Consider the following 20000-nt stretch of genomic DNA (forward strand, 5'->3'; position numbering starts at 1 on the left):
TTGCGCGCCTGCTGCCTTCCTTGGATGTGGTAGCCGTTTCTCAGGCTCCCTCTCCGGAATCGAACCCTGATTCCCCGTTACCCGTTACGACCATGGTAGGCGCGTAGCCTACCATCGAAAGTTGATAAGGCAGACACTTGAAAGAAACATCGCCGATACGAGATCGTGCGATTTGCCCAAAGTTATCCAGAGTCGCCATGGTAAGCGGGCCGAAGCCCGATTGGTCTTGGTCTAATAAAAGCGCCCCTTCCCTAAGGTCGGGGCTCTGCTGCATGTATTAGCTCTAGAATTACCACAGTTATCCAAGTAAAAAAGTACGATCTAAGAAACCATAACTGATTTAATGAGCCATTCGCGGTTTCACCTTATTTCGGCATGTACTTAGACATGCATGGCTTAGTCTTTGAGACAAGCATATGACTACTGACAGGATCAACCAGGTAACAACGAATAACGTTGCCGTCAGTTGACGCCAGTCCCGGGCTACGACCGGCCCGATTAAGGACCGTCGAGCCGGGTTAAAGGCGTCGTAGAACCGCCGCTTGAAGCGGACGGCTCCAACTTTATCGACGTTAAAAACGAGAAGCCGAACCCTCTCGGGAACGGTTTTCTTCGCTTCTGTTTCTCGATTCATTCACCCGAGGCGATATATTTCAATCGCCGTGTTCGAGCGTGAACGCTGAGGTACTTGGATTATTGCCCTTTACGAGACAAACTCACCATCGAATAGCAATTATTACCAGTTGGCCCACCAACGTCGCACCTCCGTTACGAGGACGATCTGGGACTAGCTGATAAAATTATCGCTTCGATCGACGGCCGAAAGTCGGCTAGACTTTCGTACCCGCCAGAAGCAACGGGACACATGACGTTTTTCTTTGCCTTTCAATTATCACAAATTGATGCTTGAAATTGTAGAGACAATTTGCATCAATTGATGATTTAAATTGAAACACAAAACGAACACGCTCCACAATAGTAGTGTGGAACATAAGTATTAGGGAAAACTTACCAGTTCGGGAATTTTGAAATTTTTAACATGCATGTTTCCCGAAGCCCGTTTAAAACTTGAACTCACTAACGATGAAAAAATTTAATTCACACTAGAGAATAGTAAGCCTCGATACCCGCGGGCAGCGCAGGGGGGGATGAATTTTTTTTCCCCCATGGTTTATACCCGCGAAGGGGGGGACGAATTTTTGCCCCCATGCCTCCATCCCCGGAGGGGGGTTGGTGTGTCTCCCCCTCACCTCCTCCACCTGAAGGGTGGAGGTTGTTCTTGAGTGTATGCTCTCTCTTTGCGCTAAGTCCCCTTTTTTTTTATTCTGACTTTCACTTTCTCTTTACCCAGCCCGATACCCGCAAGAGCGCTGTGAAGGCTGGAGAGTTTTTTTTCTCTCTCTTGGTTCCCTCCTGACTTTCACCGTCTCTTTCCCTTTGACCATCTCTTTATTTTTACGCTTGCGAATGTACTAGCGACGAGCGGCGCGAGAGCGCTGTGAAGGAGAGTTTTTTTTTCCTCTCTCTTGGTTTCCTCTCTCCGTTACATGCGCAAGGCGGGGGAATGCATGTACAAGCCTAGCTGCGCTCGTTTTCTCTCCGAATAGCACTGAAATGTTATAGGAATATATCTCTCGGGTTCCTCTTCTCCGTTACGCGTGCAAAGCGGGGGAATGCCTGTACAAGCCTAGGAATTTCTATCCCAACGTTTTTTTAATTTTACACGGAATTTTAATTCCGGTAATATTTTTTTTTTTTACTTTTGCAATATGTATAAATCAAGAGGCGTTAAATACTTTATCCATGTTTTATTTGTCTATATATAATTTTAAATATTTTATCCATGTTTTATTTGTATATATATATATAATTTTAAATATTTTATCCATGTTTTATTTGTATATATATATATATAATTTTAAATAGAAAAAAATTGAAAGATTAAAGGCCTGTTTGTAAATGAACATCATTTGCTACAGCTATGAGGAAACGCTTTTGCCTAAACCGGTCTAGGACTCCCTCATTGGGGGTACCCGCTCTCCCCTTGAAATAGTCGGTGATAGCGGCATTGAGACTAAAAATAGAAAGAAAAGATATTAGGGATCCATCTTTAAAAAAATAATGCTAATTAACTTACGAGCCCGAGAGAGACGTGTTAACGTAAACCGGCATAGGGTTTCCGGGAGTGGGTGTTATGTCAACGAATGGTATGAGTCGAGAACTCAACTCCCGGAAGACAACGTCGTCCTCGCGGAGATCAAAACCATGTCCGAGATTCTCCGCGCGAATCCTCACTAAGTCCTTATGGACATCAGCAAGGATCCTATAAAAAATGTTTGAATATAGCCATTAAAGTTTTAAAAAATATAGAGACTTTACCTGAAGAGGCTGCAATCATTTGGCAGATGTTCATTTACTCTCGGCGGGTTTTCCTGGGGTTGATGTGGGGGTGGCTGACGCTGTTGATGTGGGGGTGGCTGACGTTGTTGCCACTCGTAAAAATTTTGTCTCGGGTCCTCCTCGTCGTCCGTGTACAAAAGAACATCGTCAATATGACTGTACGCCCTAATAAGTTCAAAAGTTAGTCTTTCCACGATTTCAGAAAAAAAACAGTATGCTCACATGATAATGGTGGATGATGTTCTGGCCGAAGCTAAAGCGAGAATGATTTTAGTATTGGGAAAATCTCCGTATATATAGTATGGAGGGGGACCGTTGAAACCCAGACACTCTTTACCCCCCCCCCTTATAATATACAAAAACGGTTTCTTACCTTTGGGGGCTAGGGGCGGGAAATTGAATAGCCCCCCGAGACGCGGATATTTATGTTATCGAAAAAGCCCTAGATCTACCATCTGTTGGGCGAGCACCCCGTAGGCGACTTTGTCGAGGAACAGTTTCGCCCGACGTATGTCGTGCTCGGTTGCTCTCCGAACGGACGCGGCGTCAATCACGCCGTCAGCATCAACCTCCCCTTCGGATTCCCTGTATATTCGGGCTCTCCTTTTAAAAAACTTTAAGATGGCCGTATTGAGACTGTAAAGAAAAAAGAAATTAGAAATGGTCTTAAAAAAGAAAAAAACTATATAACTTACAAGCCGGAATAACAGTTAGCTATGTTTAAGGGCTGTTCCTCGACTAGGGGTGCCCCTCTAGGGGCTCTACAGGGAATACCATGAAACCCAATAGGGTTTGACCCAGGGCTTCGATAACATAATTTGTCTCGACCGAGTACACTTGTTCGATGGCCGGGCGTACTTCGTTGTTGGCAAGCCATTCTTCTTCCTCGGCCTCCTGACGGATCTGGGCTAAGATCCTGATCAAATTTTATGGAGGAAATATAGCTACTAAAAAATAGGAGAAAACATGGAATGTTTACCGTTGGATGTTGCAATCCAATGGCGTAGGATCTTCATCATCCTCATCCAATTCCTCATCCAATTCCTCATTCTCCCATTCCTCCTCCCCTCCCTCCTCCCCTCCTTCCACCACCACTTCCTCTAGTTCAGCTAAAGGAAAAGGTTCTTCTTCCAAAGGTTCATCTTGGACAGGTGGGTTTAGGAATTCAAATACCTCATTCCCAAACGGTAAAGGGTTGGGTGCCCTAAATAACCAAAAAACTTATTCTATGGTTTCAGGAGAAAAAACATTATACTCACATGTTGAAAGTTTGGTGCAGGATTTAGTCTTAGTAGTAGTGGTTCGTCAGTGTTTAGGCTGAGAGTGATTTTTGTATTGGGTAAATTGCCGTATTTATAGAAACCATGGAGAAACCGGGGGGTTCTTTTAGTCTCCGACGCTCTTTCTATATACCCCAATACAAAAACCTTATGATCTTTCCAATATTCAAAAGTTGTTATTGAAGCAAACGAGACCCCAAAATAATACAAGTCTAGACCACCTCACATATCTAAAAAAAAACAAGAATTTGACCCCGAGTTCAAATGATTTCTAACGATAATAACACATTCCTAGCCGATTTCCATGTACCCTAGCTTTCAATACATTAATAAAAACAAGTCTAGACGCGGTCACATTCCTAAAAAAAACAAGAATTTGACCCCGAGTTCAAATGATTTCTAACGATAATAATAACACCGATTTCCATGTACCCTAGCCGCATGTCTTTCAATAAATTAATAAATAATACAAGTCTAGACCATCTCACATATCTAAAAAAACAGAATTTTGACCCCGAGTTCAAATGATTTCTAACGATAATAATAACACCGATTTCCATGTACCCTAGCCGCATGTCTTTCAATACATTAATAAAAACAAGTCTAGACGCTGTCACAAAAAAACAAGAATTTGACCCCGAGTTCAAATGATTTCTAACGATAATAACACAATCCTAGCCGATTTCTTTGTAGACTAGTTAATGTTGTCCACAATGCTTTAGAAACGTCTTGTTATGGTCCTATAAATATATATGCCTATCCAGATCAAATGACAAAAATTACGTTTTAAAAAATTTATTTCAATACAAATTTACACCAGGCCAAAAAGATTGACAACGCTTATACGTTTCTTTAAATAAGAAGTTTGAGACATTAATATATTAAATATATTATACGATTGAAAATCAAAACTTATTCCGCGTTCCTTTAATCTACTTTCAAAAGCCATTAATATTTTATACGGTGAAACGTACGAGCCAAAATATGATAGTACACGATCAAAATTAATATGATCTTCAATTTCTTCGAAAGAAAAGAATTCACCGTAACCTATGTGTAATATTTTATATATGGTAATAAGTTCAGCGCAGATCAAATCACCAAGTAATAAATACACCTGTTCGTTCGATACAAGCTTTTTCACATGTTCATTAATATATGGCATTAATCGATTTAACTCGCTTGCTTCTGAAGCGTTCAATGTGAAGTCGATACTGTCTCCACCCCTGATATTCGTTTCCAGCTTTAGATTGTTAAAGGTTGCGTGTGCTGATGTCGAAGATAATGGAGTATCGGCTAAAATAGCGTCGTATGATGTGGGTTCTTGGCAACTTGTCCATCCGCTAAGCGGACCAATTTTGGATGCAAAAGCTTGCCAGGTGTCAACATCAAAGCGAAACGTGGACAAATCTGGTTCTTTCTGGCATATTCTAATCTCTATATTGAGATCAGACGTGAATCCGAAAGATAGAAATACTTCTCCCAAATGAAATCTCGAATTGATTTTACGAGGTTTGGACGGGAGTTTTCGTTTACGAAAATTATCAACTTCCATTCTTATCTTAAAAAAAGCAACCGTTGCTATTATACCAAGCGAGCGCCCAAAACTGTTACGCAAAAATTCTACTTACAATTCAAGCGACCTTCTTATTCGACTGTCAAAATCAAAGTGAGCCCTAACATGGCTTATGTCTTCATTCTTTAGAGGGGGGAGAAAGGGGGGTTAGTTCTAGTTCTAGTTAAAGGTTGGCTTCTTTCATATAGGGTAAACATGTCTGGGCAAAGATTTGTTCTAGTTAGAGTTTAGCTTGGGGGTAGAGAGAGAGGGGGAGTTCTAGTTAGAGTTTAGTTTTGGGGAGAGAGGGGGAGCTCTAGTTAGAGTTTAGTTTTGGGGAGGGAGGGGGGGGGTGGCAGTTCTAGTTAGAGTTTGGTTTTGGGGAGAGAGGGTGGGTGGCAGTTCTAGTTTAAGGTTGGCCTCTTTCATATAGGGTAAACAGGCCTGGACGAAACTGTGTTGGTCGGTTCTTGTTAGAGTACAGGCTCTTTAGAGGGAGAGAGGGGGGATGTATCTAAAAAAGATTACATTTTTGCTTCGTAAAAAGCCGTTACGTACAACATGTGGGGGGAGGAGGGGGGTAAGCTGAGTGTTATGACCTATATAAGGCGATATGTTGAGTATGCAAAACTCATTCTCTACTTCAGAGTTATAAAGTAAAGACGAATAGCATAGTCTCGCTTTTAGAAAAGTTTTACAAAACCTGCCCGGACACGTCTTGATTTGAAAGGTAACGCATTTTTATATTCTTTTTTGTTTTTCATGGGGATAGCATTTAACGTAAGTTTTTTTTTTTTACTATAAAAGCGCGTAAAGATGGATCAAGAATCTATTTTATTCGAGATCGAGGAATTGGCCGCGTTACGACCATGGCCAATTAAGAAAATTTACGCTTTTTTCTTTAATTTATGTACATTTCTCAAACTTAACCCAGCTACAGTCGGGGAAATTTTACCGCCTTGTTTGTCTAATAGAGGATACGCTATTCTTGAAACATTTACAGACATATTTAAATATATGTTAAGCGTACCGCGTGAACCCGAACAATGCCGCAACGCGGAAGAGTTGGACACACTCTATAATAATGTGCCTTTAGCGTATCGTGATCTATATAGGGCCCGTTTCGAACAAAGAGCGTTAGAAATAAATCAACGCGATATAGACGCTCAAGAATCTATTTTATTAGAGATCGAGTCGTTGGTTGTTTCGCGACCTTGGCCCATTGAGAAAATCTACGCTTTTTTCTTTGATTTATGTACAGTACTCAAACTTAACCCAGCTACAGTCGGGGAAATATTACCGCCATTTTTGTCAAATAGAGGATACGCTATTCTTGAAACATTTACAGACATATTTAAATATATGTTAAGCGTACCGCGTGAGCCTGAACAATGCCGCGACATTAAAGAGTTGGAAACATTCTTTAATAATCTGCCTTTAACGTGTAGTGAGCAATATATGGCTCGTTTCGAAAAAAGGGCGTTTGACATAGGTCAACGCGATATAGACGAAATGCAAGCTGAAAATCTACTCGTTGATGAGCAAGATGAAAACATGATTAAAGCTTTTAACATTTTCGAAAAGGAAGAATCAATTGTGCGGGAATTTGAATCTTCCCAGAACGATCGTATAGCTCGCGACTTTTTAAACAATAATCCAGAGCTGGGTTTCGCCTCTCAAAACGATTTCGCCTCTATAGATTTTTCGGGTCTTAGTAATTTCCCTGACCAATCTGGAGGCGGAGCGAGGGGGGCAGTTATGACGCCAATAGATTCTCTACCTCACTGTGAAATTACGGATCAAAGAGTGCAAATGTACCCTAGATTTAACCTAACGGGTCTCGAAATCACCGTAAGAATAACTAATAATTTGGTTGAAGGCTTAGCCAATATTGTCCAGGCCGTTCTTAATAGGTTAGCTCCATCTGATATGATTCAGATAACGGCCGAAAGTTTAAGCTTGCCAAACAGGGGCGAGATATCACTCTCATTTCGTAGAGCTGACCAATTGGACTCTAAATCTGTTTTAGATGAGATAGAGTCAGTTTTATACGATGATGAGTTTGAAAGATTCTTTTTGGGACCCATCGTCTTAAAATTTCACGTGGTGAGAATCCCGGTAGAAGGGTTTGGCCGTGCTGCTCCCAAAGGAGTGCGGTCCTTTGATATCTTTTCTCGTGACTCTCGAGGAATTATCAGGATAGTGAACAATGATAATCTGTGTCTAGCGAGAGCGATTTCCGTGGCAATTGCACATTCGGAACATAAGAAAAACCCGACTAATATCGCGCTTAAAAACAAATTTAAGTCGATTTCGTACACACGAGCGGATAGAGGCGATACGGCCTCTCAACGAGATGCCGCTATAGAGCTTTGCCGCAAAGCTAAAGTTAACCCGAAAGACTGCGGTAAAGTAGAATCTATACAAAAATTTAAAGCCGAATTAGCGCAATATAATATATTAATATATATTTTTAAAAATAATTTGCCCGAGTTGATTTTGGGGGAAATCGACAATGACGACAATAGACCTCGTTTGATATTAATTAATCAAAATAGACATTACAACGTCGTCACGTCTTTAAGACCTTTGTTCGGGATGGACCATTACTGTGAAAATTGTCTGGTAGGATTTAGAAACAAGAGAGATCATAGTTGCAATCTTTATTGTTACAATTGTTTACGAGATCAAACTTGTACGGGTGCTGACCGAGCGTGTGACAAATGTCTCAAGGTTTTCAAAGGAGATGAATGTTTTAATTATCATAAACAAGATGGTGTAGACGGGAAGAGTATTTGCGCACAACTATTTCATTGCAAACAATGTTTCACGCAAATAAATTTATTTAAGCGTAAAAATCAGCCCCATACGTGCTGTGAGACCTATTGTTCTGTGTGCAGTAGATACACTCCCAGTCCACACTATTGTTACGTTCAGGTAATTAAAGAAGAACCTCCTAAAGTTCGCCAAGCTAAGAAACAGAAAGTTGTCCCTGATTTGCTTTATATTTTTTATGATTTTGAAGCGATTCAGATATTAGAATCTGAGGAAAAAAAAGGGGCGTTAGTCCACCAGCCTCTCCTTTGCGTATCAGAGATGGTATGCGAAAGTTGTATCGATGTGCCCGAGGCTGGTTTCGTCTGCGGGAAATGTGGGTCACTAGGCCCGAGACAGAGAGTTTTTGAAGGAGCAAACCCTGTTTCAAATTTTTTAGCTTTTCTAAGAACATTAGCCTCTGTCAAGAAGGTAACTTTATTGGCTCATAATGCTAGCGGATACGATAATCAGTTTCTATTGCGAGAGATTATGGCTCTAGGCGAAGAATTTAAACCTAACTGCATAATTAACGGCACTAAAATTATAAATTTAACTGTCTTTAATTTAAATTTCCTTGACTCTTTCAATTTTATCTCCGTACCACTCTCTAAATTCGCCGCCACTTTCGGCTTAGAAGATGCGGCAAAGGGTTATTTCCCTCATTTTTTATTTAACGTGGTTAAAGATCACGTCTTCGACCTTAATAATCAATTAGCAACAAATTATGTCTTAGAAAACCAAATGCCTCCTCCAGAAGCTTACGGGTCGGAAAATTTAACCTCCAAAAATCTCAAAGAGTTTATGGAGTGGTACGATAAACAAATTGAGGAGAAAAAAGGCTTTAATTTTCTGGAGGAATTAAAGTTTTATTGCATCAAGGATGTTGTGATATTAAAGTTAGGTTGTCTAGCTTTTAGAAAAATTTTCTTGGACATTGCCCAGGTGGAACCTTTCCAGGTCGCGTGTACTATAGCCGGTTTGTGTAGCTGGGTATACAGGAGACACTTTATGGATAAAGATTCTATAGGCATTATTCCTCATAACCTCTATAGAATGATTGATAATCAGTCACTTGTGGCTATAGAATGGTTATCCTGGTATGCTCACGAAAACGGCGTAAATATACAGTCTGCGTTTAACGGCTCTGAAGCCAAAGTTTTGAAAATGAAAGTGGACGGCCTTTGTGATAAAGATGTTCTAGAGTTTAACGGGTGTTATTTCCATGGTTGCCCCAAATGCTACAAAGTCAACCGTAACCAATCTTTGCAAGGTGATCCTGGTCAAACCTTGAACACCTTGTACGTCAGAACTTTAAAAAAGAAGGAACGAATCGAGAAAGCGGGTTTTAAAGTAATAACGAAGTGGGAATGTGATTGGACTAAAGATAAAACCGATAATCCGGCTATTGGTGTTTTTCTGGAAGCAGAAAACATTAAAGAAAAAGTACGCGAACCTTTAAATCCTCGCGATGCCTTTTTTGGTGGAAGAACGTCGGTACTTAAACTATACCATAAAGTATCCGGCAGCGAGAAAATGCATTACGTTGACGTAACTAGTCTCTATCCTTTCGTCAACAAGAGAAAGAAGCTGCCAGTCGGGCACCCAGAAATTTTACTGGATAATATTCCCGACATTTTCACATTCGATGGATTTCTGAAATGCGAAGTTTTGCCGCCAATTGGCCTCTTTCACCCTGTTTTGCCCACAAGGTTAAACAATAAATTAGTTTTCACTCTTTGCCGGGAGTGTGCCTTGAAACGTTTCCAAGGAGACTGTCGCCATTCCGACGAAGAGCGAAAACTAATCGGCACTTGGGTGATTGATGAACTTCGTGCCGCTGTAAATCGGGGTTATGTTATCCTAAAAAAGATAGAGGCCTGGAAATACAAGGTGCGACAATATAACCCTGAAACGGGCGAGGCCGGCTTGTTTCAAAAATACGTTGATTCGTTCCTTCTTCATAAGCAGACGGCTAGTGGTTACCCCTCGAATTGCGTTACCCCCGAGGAACGTGACAATTATATTAAAAATTTTAAAATTAGAGAGGGGGTACTTTTAGACCCAGTCAAGATTAAAAGAAACGAAGGGTTGCGTAGCGTAGCAAAACTTGCCTTGAATAGTCTTTGGGGTAAATTCGGGGAAAGAGTGAAACCAACCAAAACGGAAATTATCAAAGAACCCCGCAGACTTTACGAACTCTTAAGTAACCCGGATGTTGAAGTAAAAAGCGTTTTAACCATAAATGAAGAAACGCTGCTAGTCAAATGGGTTCCTACGACTGAGGCCGACGTTGTTTTGAAGCATACCAACGTCTCTATAGCCTGCTATACAACGGCCATGGCCCGTCTTTGTTTATTAGAATATCTGGAAATTGTCGGGGATAAATGCTATTACTACGATACAGATTCTCTTGTGTACATGTCCCCCCTGGGAATACCGCTAATAGAAACTGGTAACTTTCTGGGTGAAATGACCAACGAATTGGAAGGTTATGGTAAAAACGCCTACATTGATACCTTTGTCAGTGGAGGATGCAAAAACTATAGTTATTGGGTAACAGATCCAGACTCTGGCAAAAGGTTCAATACAACCAAAGTCAAAGGGTTTCGTCTTAATGTCTCTAACGAGAAACTAGTCAATCACGAAACTTTAAAAGGATTACTAGGCGTTGATTTAGACAAACCCCTTTTGCCCATAACTGTTCCAATTCCGAGACACATTTCGAGGCTTCCCAATCACACGCTTGTCTCTATAGACACTCACAAAGTTTATAGAGCCACGGTCGATAAAATCCGTATACTAGACAATTTCAAAACAGTCCCCTATGGCTACCAGAACCCAACTTAATTTATTAACTAATTTATTGATTTATTTATTTATTAATTTAAAACTAATTTAAAACTAATTTATTAATTTAAAACTAATTTATTAATTTAAAACTAATTTAAAACTAATTTATTAATTTATTTACTAATTTATTAATTTATTTAAAAGTGTATATTGTATATTTAAAATAAAAAAAAATTTAAACTGATTTTGTTCCTTTTTTTCCCGCGCTTCCTGTCATACGCGTTTCCCTGTCATACGCGACACGCGGCGCGTTTCCTTGCTATGCACGACGCGATCATTTCCGCAACACGCTAGAAGAAGGAGACGCGCGCGACCCCTATATTAACGTTTGGCCACTTAAAGTTTAATTTATTTAAGCTCGAGAGCTCGGAGAACAATGATTCCCTTTTATCACCCGTGTACCATAACGGTAAATGGACCGAGTGGGGCTGGAAAGACGTTTCTTTGCGAAAGAATCATTAAAAATCATCGGGAAATGTTTGAACCCAATATCGCTGAAATTATTTTCTATTATTCAGAATATCAACCATTTTACGACAGGTTGAAAGGTTTGGTTGTCTTTAAGGAAGGTTTGCCGGATATGAACGAGTACGATGGCTCTCGAAATTGTCTTCTAGTAATAGACGATTTAATGGATCAGAACAAATCAGGTTTGATCGGTTCAATTTTTACCAAGTTTAGTCATCATCGTAATTTAAGCGTGCTATATTTAACTCAAAATCTTTATCATAAATCCAGCGATGCTAGGGACATAAGTTTAAACACAAATTATTTGATACTGTTCAAGCAGGTTAGAGATAAATTGCAAATAAATTATCTAGCTAGACAAATGTACCCGCGTAACCCGAAATTTTTAATGGAGAGTTACATGGACGCTACAGAACAACCTCATTCGTATTTGCTACTGGACTTTAAACAAAACTGTCCCGAAGATTATAGGGTTAGAACAAACATATTTCCCGATGAGATCATGGTAGTGTACGTGCCCAAAAAGAGATAAATAAGACTCGTATCATACACGAGCATTCATTTGAATTATGAAACGCCGTGCGATTACATCACAGCGAGACGTTCTCGCCCTCTTGAGTAAACTTAAAAAAGGACCTAGACACGCCTTTATAAGATCCGCGGATAAAGGTTTAATAGACGCTATATCAGAATTAGTTTTAAATACGCTACACGGAAACGTGAAATTGAATTTGGCTCAAAGAAGTAGGCTATACAGGTATAAGAATAACCTACGCAAAATAGCTAGTAAAAGAATAGCTTGGAAAAAGAAAAGGGCTATTTTATCGGACCAAAAGGGAGAAGGTCTTTTTTCTTTACTCGTACCGCTTCTTTCCTCGGTTATCGGAGCTTTTAGTTCGTAATGTACCATAAAATGACCTTGGTACCCTTGAATGAACGGCAAATACCGTCTCAACCCGCTATTCAACCCGCTGATACTCTAAAGACAGATGTTATGCAAGAATTGAATAGGGAGATGCAAACGGTTTTAAACAACAAATCGTTAGACGATCGCTCCAAATGGATTATGTACCAACAGCTAGTCCAAAGGTACAATAACGTTTCTCGAGAAATCGTGCCGGATCCGACCGAAAAATGGATTGACATGTTCCCCCTCAAATATAAGGGGAGAGCAAAGAAGGTTTTCACTCAGTTGCAATCGCTTGGCGAGACCTTAAGGTGGTCGAAAGAAGGAAGACTATTTGTAAACGGGCGAGAGATCAAAAATTCTGATATAGCGCAGTTAGTATACCATTACATTTCCCCCCTTAAAGAAATACCCGAAGGCTGGAGCGATTTTCATAGCATTGTAAAAGAAATTGAAGGACCAAAAAACGCCGTCTCTCCCGAACCAGTCCCCATCCTTCCCCCTCCTCCTCTCCTTCATCTCACTTCCCCGCCAAAAAGAACGCCCTTAAAGAGACGGCTAAGAAATTACAATAAAGAAAATTCAAGCGGGGCTCGTTACGTTACGAAAAGGAAATCTTCTTCTTCTATAATACCAAAATGGCTGAGCTTCAACCCAACAACACCGAAAAATTAAAAACCATATACTATGATCCTTCTAACCCCGCTTCGTTTTCAGGAATAGACGCTTTACATCGAGCTGTTAAAGATGATGGTATATCGAAAGCGGAAGTAATTTCGTTTTTGGAAAGTTCCACCCCGTATACTTTGCATAAAACGGCTCGTAAAAAGTTTAAGAGGCGCCAAATTATAGTTCACAATATCGGTGATTTGTACCAAATAGACTTGGTTGACATGCGATCCTTGGCCAAAGATAATGATAACTACACGTTTCTATTGACGTGTATAGATTGTTTTAGTAGAAAACTATGGGTCGTGCCCTTACTACGTAAGACGGGAAAAGAAGTTGTTAGAGCCTTAGCTCTTATATTCAAAGACCAAATACCGATTAGAATAGAAACGGATAAAGGGAAGGAATTTTTGAATTCCTCGGTCAGAAAATTTCTCAAAGAAAAGGGGGTTAAATTCTTTACAACCGAGAATGACGTCCACCACGCCCCCATTGTAGAAAGAGTGAATAGAACGCTAAAGTCTCGTATGTTTAAACTGTTTACCCATCTCCATACTAGAAGGTATATCGACCACCTACGAGATATAGTGTCGGCGTATAACGGCGCTTGGCATAGTACTATTAAGATGACGCCGAATAACGTTAAGCCAACCAATATATTAGAAGTGTATAGAAATATTTACGGGACTGAAAACAAAGGACAGAAAAAACGCCCTCCTCCCCGAATAAAAGTGGGTGATTACGTCAGGGTTAGCAAAGTAAAAATGGTTTTTGAAAAGGGTTACGAAGCCAATTACTCCACCGAAGTTTTCCAAGTTGATTTTATCGGAACTGCCCGTGATCCAGTGATTTACAAGTTAAAGGATCTGGAAGGAAACCCTATAAGTGGCGTGTTCTATCGCGAAGAGGTTCAGAAAACGGTTAAACCTGAAAGGTTCAACATTGAAAAAATTATAAAGCGACGAAAAAGGCGTGGAAAATTGGAGTTATTAGTATCTTGGGAAGGTTACCCGAAAACCCAAACCTCTTGGGTTCGTGGAGAAGATGTCGAATCAATCGTTTTACCTAACCCTACCAAGTAACGTCAACGGCTCGTTATTTCCCGATAATACCAGGGCGCATTACTGTACCAAGCTACCTAACCCTATTCATTTAAATGGAAAATGGGAAGTGTCTCTAGTAGATATAATGTATACGTCTACTTTTTACAACGTGCCAAGGCCTAAGGAAGAACGTGATGTTAGCTTTCATAACGTTTCCAGATACGGGAGCAAATATACAGTAGGGGAGGTAGCCGAAGGCAAGAAAAGAGAGAGAAAAAGTAAAGACGCTAGGCGGGAGACCATAGTTGCGCCCGACGTTCCCCCGGGGTTTTACAAGTCTATAGAACATTTAATAAACGTCATAAATAATTCGTTTGACAAAAATGGCCCATCACCGCGGCTGATTTACGATAACGTAACCGGGCACATTACTATAAACCAACCTGAAAGATTATTGAAACCTTATTTAAAATTCGAAAAACCCATTGCCGAAATACTGGGATACGATGAAGCTAACGAATGTATCGGTCGTAGCCAAAGGCCCTCTAATTTGAATTACCACGTTCCGGACCAGTTATTTATCTATTTAAATATCGCTAGCGATCAGATTGTAGGCGACCACTCGGTTCCTTTACTACGGATCGTTTCGGTTGATGCCAAGAAACCATACGGGTCTCAAATATTTCAAACCTTTACCAATCCTCATTACGTACCCGTTGGTAAAAATTACTTTGATATCATCGAAGTTAATATAAGGAATAGTTTAGGGGAACCGGCGCCATTTGAATACGGGAGCTTAACGGTTAAACTACACTTGCGATGCCTAAGCCAGACGTCTTAGAACGGAGACAATGTTGCTACAAGCAATATTACAATAATCAAGCGGGAACCGGAACCGGAACCGGAAGTTATTATATAGGGACTAACCCTAATTTGAAAGGGCACGGGGGGTTCGGATCCTTTTTTAGCGGATTGGTAAGGTTTGTTAGGCCTTTGCTTACAAGCGGTGCCAAATTTCTCGGCAGAAAAGCCGTTAGTACGGGGACCAAAATTTTCAGTGACGTAGTATCGGGCAAGGATATTAAAGAGGCTGCTAAGAAAAGAGTAACGGAAACTTTAGATGATATTAGAACACAGCATGGGGGAGGGGGGAAACGTCGCAGACGTAAAAAACCCTTGAAACGAAAACGGGCTCAAAGTAAAAAAGGTATAAAACGAGCGGCTACCAGGAAAATAAAACCAGTTCGCCGTCGTATACCCTACAGGTCAAGACGACACGATATATTCTCCTAAAAATGTTTCAAGCGACAATATCTGAGCTGGACTTTTTCGAATCTGTCCCGATTCAAACATCGGTAGAATCGACCAAGTATGTTTGCTATCGACCTATTTCGGTTTTGGATGGAGACTCTCAGATTGAATTTTACGTTCCCGGAAATGGCGAAGAATATATTGACGCCTCTCTAACTATGCTTTATGTTCGAGCTAAAATAGTACATACGGACGGTACCGATCTTGTTGAAGCCGATAACGTAGGACCCATCAACAATTTTTTACATTCGCTCTGGGATACGGTAGAAGTGACCGCCAATGATACGCCTATTTCATCTTCAACCGGAAACTACGCCTTCAAGGCCTACCTAGAAACATTGCTAAACTATGGCGGAGACGCGAAAAAATCTCATTTAACTTCTTCATTATGGCATAAAGACACGGCTGGGAAAATGGTTTCTGTAACTGAAAACCAGGGACATCTTGTTAGAAAAGAGTTAGCAAAGGAATCGAAAGAGATTGAAATGTACGGAGCCCTACACGCTGATATGTTTAACGTTTCAAAATTCATACCCAATGGCGTCAGTCTTAGAGTCAGGATGACCCGAAATAAACCGGGTTTTGTCTTGCTCGGAGCTCCTCCCCCCGGTGGCGTGTGGTACAAACACGAAATACTCGAAGCAGGTTTATATATTCGTAAAGTGAGAGTAGCCCCTCGGGTAATGCTAGCTTTAGAATCGGCTTGGACTAAAGCCACGGCTAAATATCCATTCACTAGGACAGAAGTGAAAGTTTTTACCATTTCGGCAAATATTCAAAAAACTACTATAGATAACGTATATTTAGGGGTTTTACCAAACAGATTAACAGCGGGTTTAGTAACTCATAACTCGTATAACGGCAAATTGAGTTGGAACCCTTTCGAATTCAACAACTTTAACGTGAATTATATTAATCCGATTATCGGCTCGGAACAAGTACTCGCTAAGCCTTTGCGACCAAATTTCAAAAAGGGTCTTTACACTAGATCATATTATTCTCTGTTTACCGGATCTGGTACTCATTACAAAGACGATGGCAACGAAATATCTATGAAGGAGTATCCCAAAGGTTATACGCTTTACTGTTTTGATTTGACTCAAGATGGTACCGCGTCAGATATAAATCATTACAACCCTATACGACAAGGACAATTGCGACTTGAACTCGGGTTCGAAGAACCAGTACCCGAAACGCTGAGTTTGATCGTTTATTCAGAATTTCAAAGTTTAATGCACATAGATCATAATAGAACAGTCGTTGTAGATTCGCCATGAACGCTTCAACCATAAGAAGGGTTTTGAGATACACCCGCGGTTTCATGGGCGTATACCCGCGCGATGTTCTACCCAAATATATCCTTCGATACCCGGCTTCCATTGTTATAAATCTAGATAATCACAAAGGAAACGGTAGTCATTGGATTTGTCTCTATATCGATGGGAATAAACAATGTTATTATTTTGATTCTTTGGGTTTGGGTCCCTTGACAGAAGATATTAAAACATTTATGAGAGAAAATTCTACGAAAATAAACTATAATAGGAGGGCTTTGCAGCCCCCCGACAGTTCCGCTTGCGGTATATACTGCGTTGTATACATTATGCACAGAACGAGGAGAAGAAGCACAAACATGTTTTTCAAGAAATTTAAGAGGGATCCGTGGATGAATGACGTCATCATTTCCAACCTCTATAAGAGAACCACGCCCTCCCACTGAATTCTCTTACCCAATCCCGACTCGGTATTAGACCGTGTTATGACGTCAGCCGTTCCAGCCTCTATAAGAGAAACACACACCCCGTGAATTCTCGTATCCAATCCCGACTCGGTTGGTGTTATGACGTCAACCAATCTCTATAAAAGAAGCCCTACGGTCGTTAGAAGATTCATATCTACTCCCGGCTCGGTTTTAAACAGTCACCCACAGACTCGCTGCTAGTTATTATTATGAAGTCCGCCGTTATTGAATTAGAATACCTGAACGGACGCACTCGTAGTGATGGCAGCACGGACATTATCGTGAAAGAATTGGCCATAACAACCATCGAGGCCAAGCCGGCTACCGTTTCCTGGACATTCGCGCCGCCGTACAATAAATCACACGTCTCGATTTCAAAACAACGGCAAAACCAGTGGGTTTCGCGTAATCTGCACCGATTGGACTGGAATGCCGGCTTAACCTCATACGCCAAACTCGACGATTGCCTCGCCGCCGGTCTACAGGGGGTCGACCTAATCTTTTCAAAGGGTGACGAAAAAGTCACCTTTCTCTCTGACCGTCTCAACAGAACGGTTCACGACTTGAACGACTTCAAGTGTCCGAAAGCCACGACCGCGGACATCATTTCTCTTCCCGTACGGTGCTTGTACCCTCACCCCGTCGGTGAGCACCGAACGGCTTGCGCCTTTGACAAGGCTTTAATTTACGCCTTATGGGCGCACTCTAACAAAGCCGAAATTAATATTTCGTGCAATCTAGATATCCTTAATGATATTTACATGTAAAAAAAATGAATAAATGTATTTTTTCCTTTAAAAATGATTTTATTTTTTCAACATACACATATTACAGCTTGAAAACAGATTCTCTGAAGGGGGGAGAACATGTCTGGTCGTGTTATTTGCAGACGAGTGACGTAAACAACATTTGTAAAGGTGGGTGAGAGGTTCATAGCAGGGATGGCGAACGGGTCTGGGCACGAATTATCTTTAATCTTGGGGGGATCCATTTGGTTCGAATGTCGTAAACAACTTTGTATACAAAGAACGTCTGCGGGGCTGGCTGACAAGTCTGGGCAAAGATTTGTTCTAGTTAGAGTTTAGCTTGGGGGTAGAGAGAGAGGGGGAGTTCTAGTTAGAGTTTAGTTTTGGGGAGAGAGGGGGGGGGTGGCAGTTCTAGTTATAGGTTTAGTTTGGTAGTTAGAGTTTAGCTTGGGGGTAGAGAGAGAGGGGGGAGTTCTAGTTAGAGTTTAGTTTTGGGGAGAGAGGGGGGGGTGGCAGTTCTAGTTATAGGTTTAGTTTGGTGGCATGGGGGTCGGCTCTTGATATATTTTGAGTTTGGTTCTAGTTAAAGTTTAGGGGTGTGGGGGGAAGGCGAACGGGTCTGGGCATGAATTATTATTTTAGCCGCTAGGGGGGTGTTGTACATGCTGAATTATATAAGCAAACGGAAAAGAACGTTGGGTTTCATAACTAGTATGAACACCGAGGCGAAAAGACGTGAAAGTTTCCATCGCTGGAAGGGTCCGTATACAAACCCCCGAGATCTAGCTAGAGACGGATTTTTTTATTTATATACGTATGGTCACGATACCGTAGAGTGTTATTTTTGTCACGGTATATTAAACGATTGGAAAATTCGGGATTCTGTGCACGAAGAACACAAACGTCATTTTCCTAGTTGTCCCTTCATCCGCGGACTTCCAACAAACAACGTACCGATCGAAGACGATAAGGGTCACGACGTACCACCCACCGCCCGCTCTGATTATATGGAGTTTCGCATTCCAAAGTCTGTCATTCAAAAGGCAATTTTGGATACCTACGTCCAAGAAATTTTCAGCGACCCCAAGAACCGCGAGATGTTGAACACGACATGAATTCGGAAGAAGCCCGTTTAAAAACTTTCCAATCGTGGCCGTCGCTTTACGTTGATGCAGGCGAACTAGCGCGAGACGGGTTTTATTTAGGCCGTAGAGATACCTTCAGATGTTTCTTTTGCCATGGTACTCTTCAAGTATGGACAAACTCGGAATCGGTAAACGATAAACATAGACAATTGTACCCAGACTGTCCATACATTTTCGGGCAACAAACGCTAGTCCACACGGACCATACCTTCAGATGTTTCTTTTGCCACGGGACTCTTCAAGTATGGACAACCTCGGAATCGGTACGCGATAAACATAGACAATTGTACCCTGACTGCCCTTTCATTCTTGGAAAACGGACGCTCAATGTGCCTATCGAAGTAGACGTTACTTCGGAAAAAGATGACTATATCTGTCTTATCAAGAAAAGACGAATTTAAAAGACTCTTACAATGGTGAAAAAAAAGGTTACTTTTTGCCCTTTTACCGTAATATATAAAATACCTTACGAGGATCGTTTTAACTATTATTATATCGATAAATTGCATTTTAATGAACGCATCCGTAATATTAATACTTTACTAGAAAAAATACTTTATGTAAAAAAAATAAAACATGGATAAAATATTTAACGCCTCTTGATTTATACATATTGCAAAAGTAAAAAAAAAAAAATATTACCGGAATTAAAATTCCGTGTAAAATTAAAAAAACGTTGGGATAGAAATTCCTAGGCTTGTACAGGCATTCCCCCGCTTTGCACGCGTAACGGAGAAGAGGAACCCGAGAGATATATTCCTATAACATTTCAGTGCTATTCGGAGAGAAAACGAGCGCAGCTAGGCTTGTACATGCATTCCCCCGCCTTGCGCATGTAACGGAGAGAGGAAACCAAGAGAGAGGAAAAAAAAACTCTCCTTCACAGCGCTCTCGCGCCGCTCGTCGCTAGTACATTCGCAAGCGTAAAAATAAAGAGATGGTCAAAGGGAAAGAGACGGTGAAAGTCAGGAGGGAACCAAGAGAGAGAAAAAAAACTCTCCAGCCTTCACAGCGCTCTTGCGGGTATCGGGCTGGGTAAAGAGAAAGTGAAAGTCAGAATAAAAAAAA

General features: G+C 40.9%; 5 protein-coding genes and 1 non-coding gene across 8 annotated transcripts in view; 3 read left to right on the forward strand and 3 right to left on the reverse strand.

Annotated features, from left to right (window-relative positions):
• LOC149589698 (small subunit ribosomal RNA) overlaps positions 1-443 on the reverse strand; it is a 1811-nt gene extending 1368 nt beyond the window's left edge. The window contains exon 1 of the ribosomal RNA XR_016379706.1: positions 1-443. This exon is cut by the window's left edge and continues 1368 nt beyond it. This is a non-coding gene — a ribosomal RNA (small subunit ribosomal RNA).
• A 1308-nt stretch (positions 444-1751) lies between these two features.
• Positions 1752-3116, reverse strand: LOC149589699 (uncharacterized). 2 transcript variants are annotated; one of them, XM_089861811.1, is made up of 6 exons: positions 3096-3116; positions 2774-3036; positions 2623-2653; positions 2380-2565; positions 2138-2323; positions 1752-2074 (listed from the first exon to the last, which is right to left on the reverse strand). In XM_089861811.1, coding segments are annotated over exons 3-6 (507 nt in total). In that variant the 5' UTR covers positions 2625-2653; positions 2774-3036; positions 3096-3116; the 3' UTR covers positions 1752-1941. The 2 variants fall into 2 exon arrangements, with proteins under 2 accessions (XP_089717937.1, XP_089717936.1); XM_089861810.1 differs by lacking the exon at positions 3096-3116 and having other exon boundaries at positions 2774-3068.
• Positions 3117-4459: 1343 nt separating this feature from the next.
• On the reverse strand, positions 4460-5438 carry LOC149589700 (uncharacterized). 2 transcript variants are annotated; one of them, XM_089861813.1, is made up of 2 exons: positions 4798-5438; positions 4460-4730 (listed from the first exon to the last, which is right to left on the reverse strand). In XM_089861813.1, the coding sequence occupies exons 1-2, from the start codon at positions 5233-5235 to the stop codon at positions 4629-4631; spliced, it is 540 nt and encodes a 179-aa protein (XP_089717939.1). In that variant the 5' UTR covers positions 5236-5438; the 3' UTR covers positions 4460-4628. The 2 variants fall into 2 exon arrangements, with proteins under 2 accessions (XP_089717939.1, XP_089717938.1); XM_089861812.1 differs by having other exon boundaries at positions 4460-5241; positions 5312-5437.
• Positions 5439-5595: 157 nt separating this feature from the next.
• Positions 5596-12272, forward strand: LOC149589701 (uncharacterized). The gene is made up of 5 exons (XM_089861841.1): positions 5596-5965; positions 6052-10818; positions 11260-11311; positions 11421-11875; positions 11967-12272. The coding sequence occupies exons 2-5, from the start codon at positions 6052-6054 to the stop codon at positions 12270-12272; spliced, it is 5580 nt and encodes a 1859-aa protein (XP_089717967.1). The 5' UTR covers positions 5596-5965.
• Positions 12273-12915: 643 nt separating this feature from the next.
• On the forward strand, positions 12916-14028 carry LOC149589702 (uncharacterized). The gene has a single exon (XM_089861842.1). It carries the CDS (start codon positions 12916-12918, stop codon positions 14026-14028), a length of 1113 nt encoding a protein of 370 aa, XP_089717968.1.
• A 1256-nt stretch (positions 14029-15284) lies between these two features.
• LOC149589703 (uncharacterized protein F54H12.2-like) lies at positions 15285-16577 on the forward strand. Its single transcript, XM_089861843.1, has 2 exons — positions 15285-15945; positions 16132-16577. Exons 1-2 carry the CDS (start codon positions 15285-15287, stop codon positions 16575-16577), a joined length of 1107 nt encoding a protein of 368 aa, XP_089717969.1.
• The last annotated feature ends 3423 nt before the right edge of the window (positions 16578-20000 follow it).

This window comes from Phalangium opilio, unplaced genomic scaffold, assembly GCF_054372755.1.
Source record: "Phalangium opilio isolate 3A_F unplaced genomic scaffold, DU_Popi_V2 ptg000521l_1, whole genome shotgun sequence".
Taxonomy (NCBI): domain Eukaryota; kingdom Metazoa; phylum Arthropoda; class Arachnida; order Opiliones; family Phalangiidae; genus Phalangium; species Phalangium opilio.

Coding starts and splice junctions, on each gene's coding strand:
- LOC149589699 (XM_089861811.1), bottom strand. Junction 2,324..2,379: donor AATGATTGCAGCCTCTTCAG/GTAAAGTCTCTA, acceptor CATTTTTTATAG/GATCCTTGCTGATGTCCATA. Junction 2,075..2,137: donor AACACGTCTCTCTCGGGCTC/GTAAGTTAATTA, acceptor TTCTATTTTTAG/TCTCAATGCCGCTATCACCG.
- LOC149589700 (XM_089861812.1), bottom strand. CDS start 5,235: ATGGAAGTTGATAATTTTCGTAAACGAAAACTCCCGTCCAAACCTCGT.
- LOC149589703 (XM_089861843.1), top strand. CDS start 15,285: ATGTTTCAAGCGACAATATCTGAGCTGGACTTTTTCGAATCTGTCCCG. Junction 15,946..16,131: donor ACACGAAATACTCGAAGCAG/GTTTATATATTC, acceptor ACAGATTAACAG/CGGGTTTAGTAACTCATAAC.
- LOC149589701 (XM_089861841.1), top strand. CDS start 6,052: ATGGATCAAGAATCTATTTTATTCGAGATCGAGGAATTGGCCGCGTTA. Junction 11,312..11,420: donor ATCACCCGTGTACCATAACG/GTAAATGGACCG, acceptor TCTATTATTCAG/AATATCAACCATTTTACGAC. Junction 11,876..11,966: donor TATTTCCCGATGAGATCATG/GTAGTGTACGTG, acceptor ATTACATCACAG/CGAGACGTTCTCGCCCTCTT.
- LOC149589702 (XM_089861842.1), top strand. CDS start 12,916: ATGGCTGAGCTTCAACCCAACAACACCGAAAAATTAAAAACCATATAC.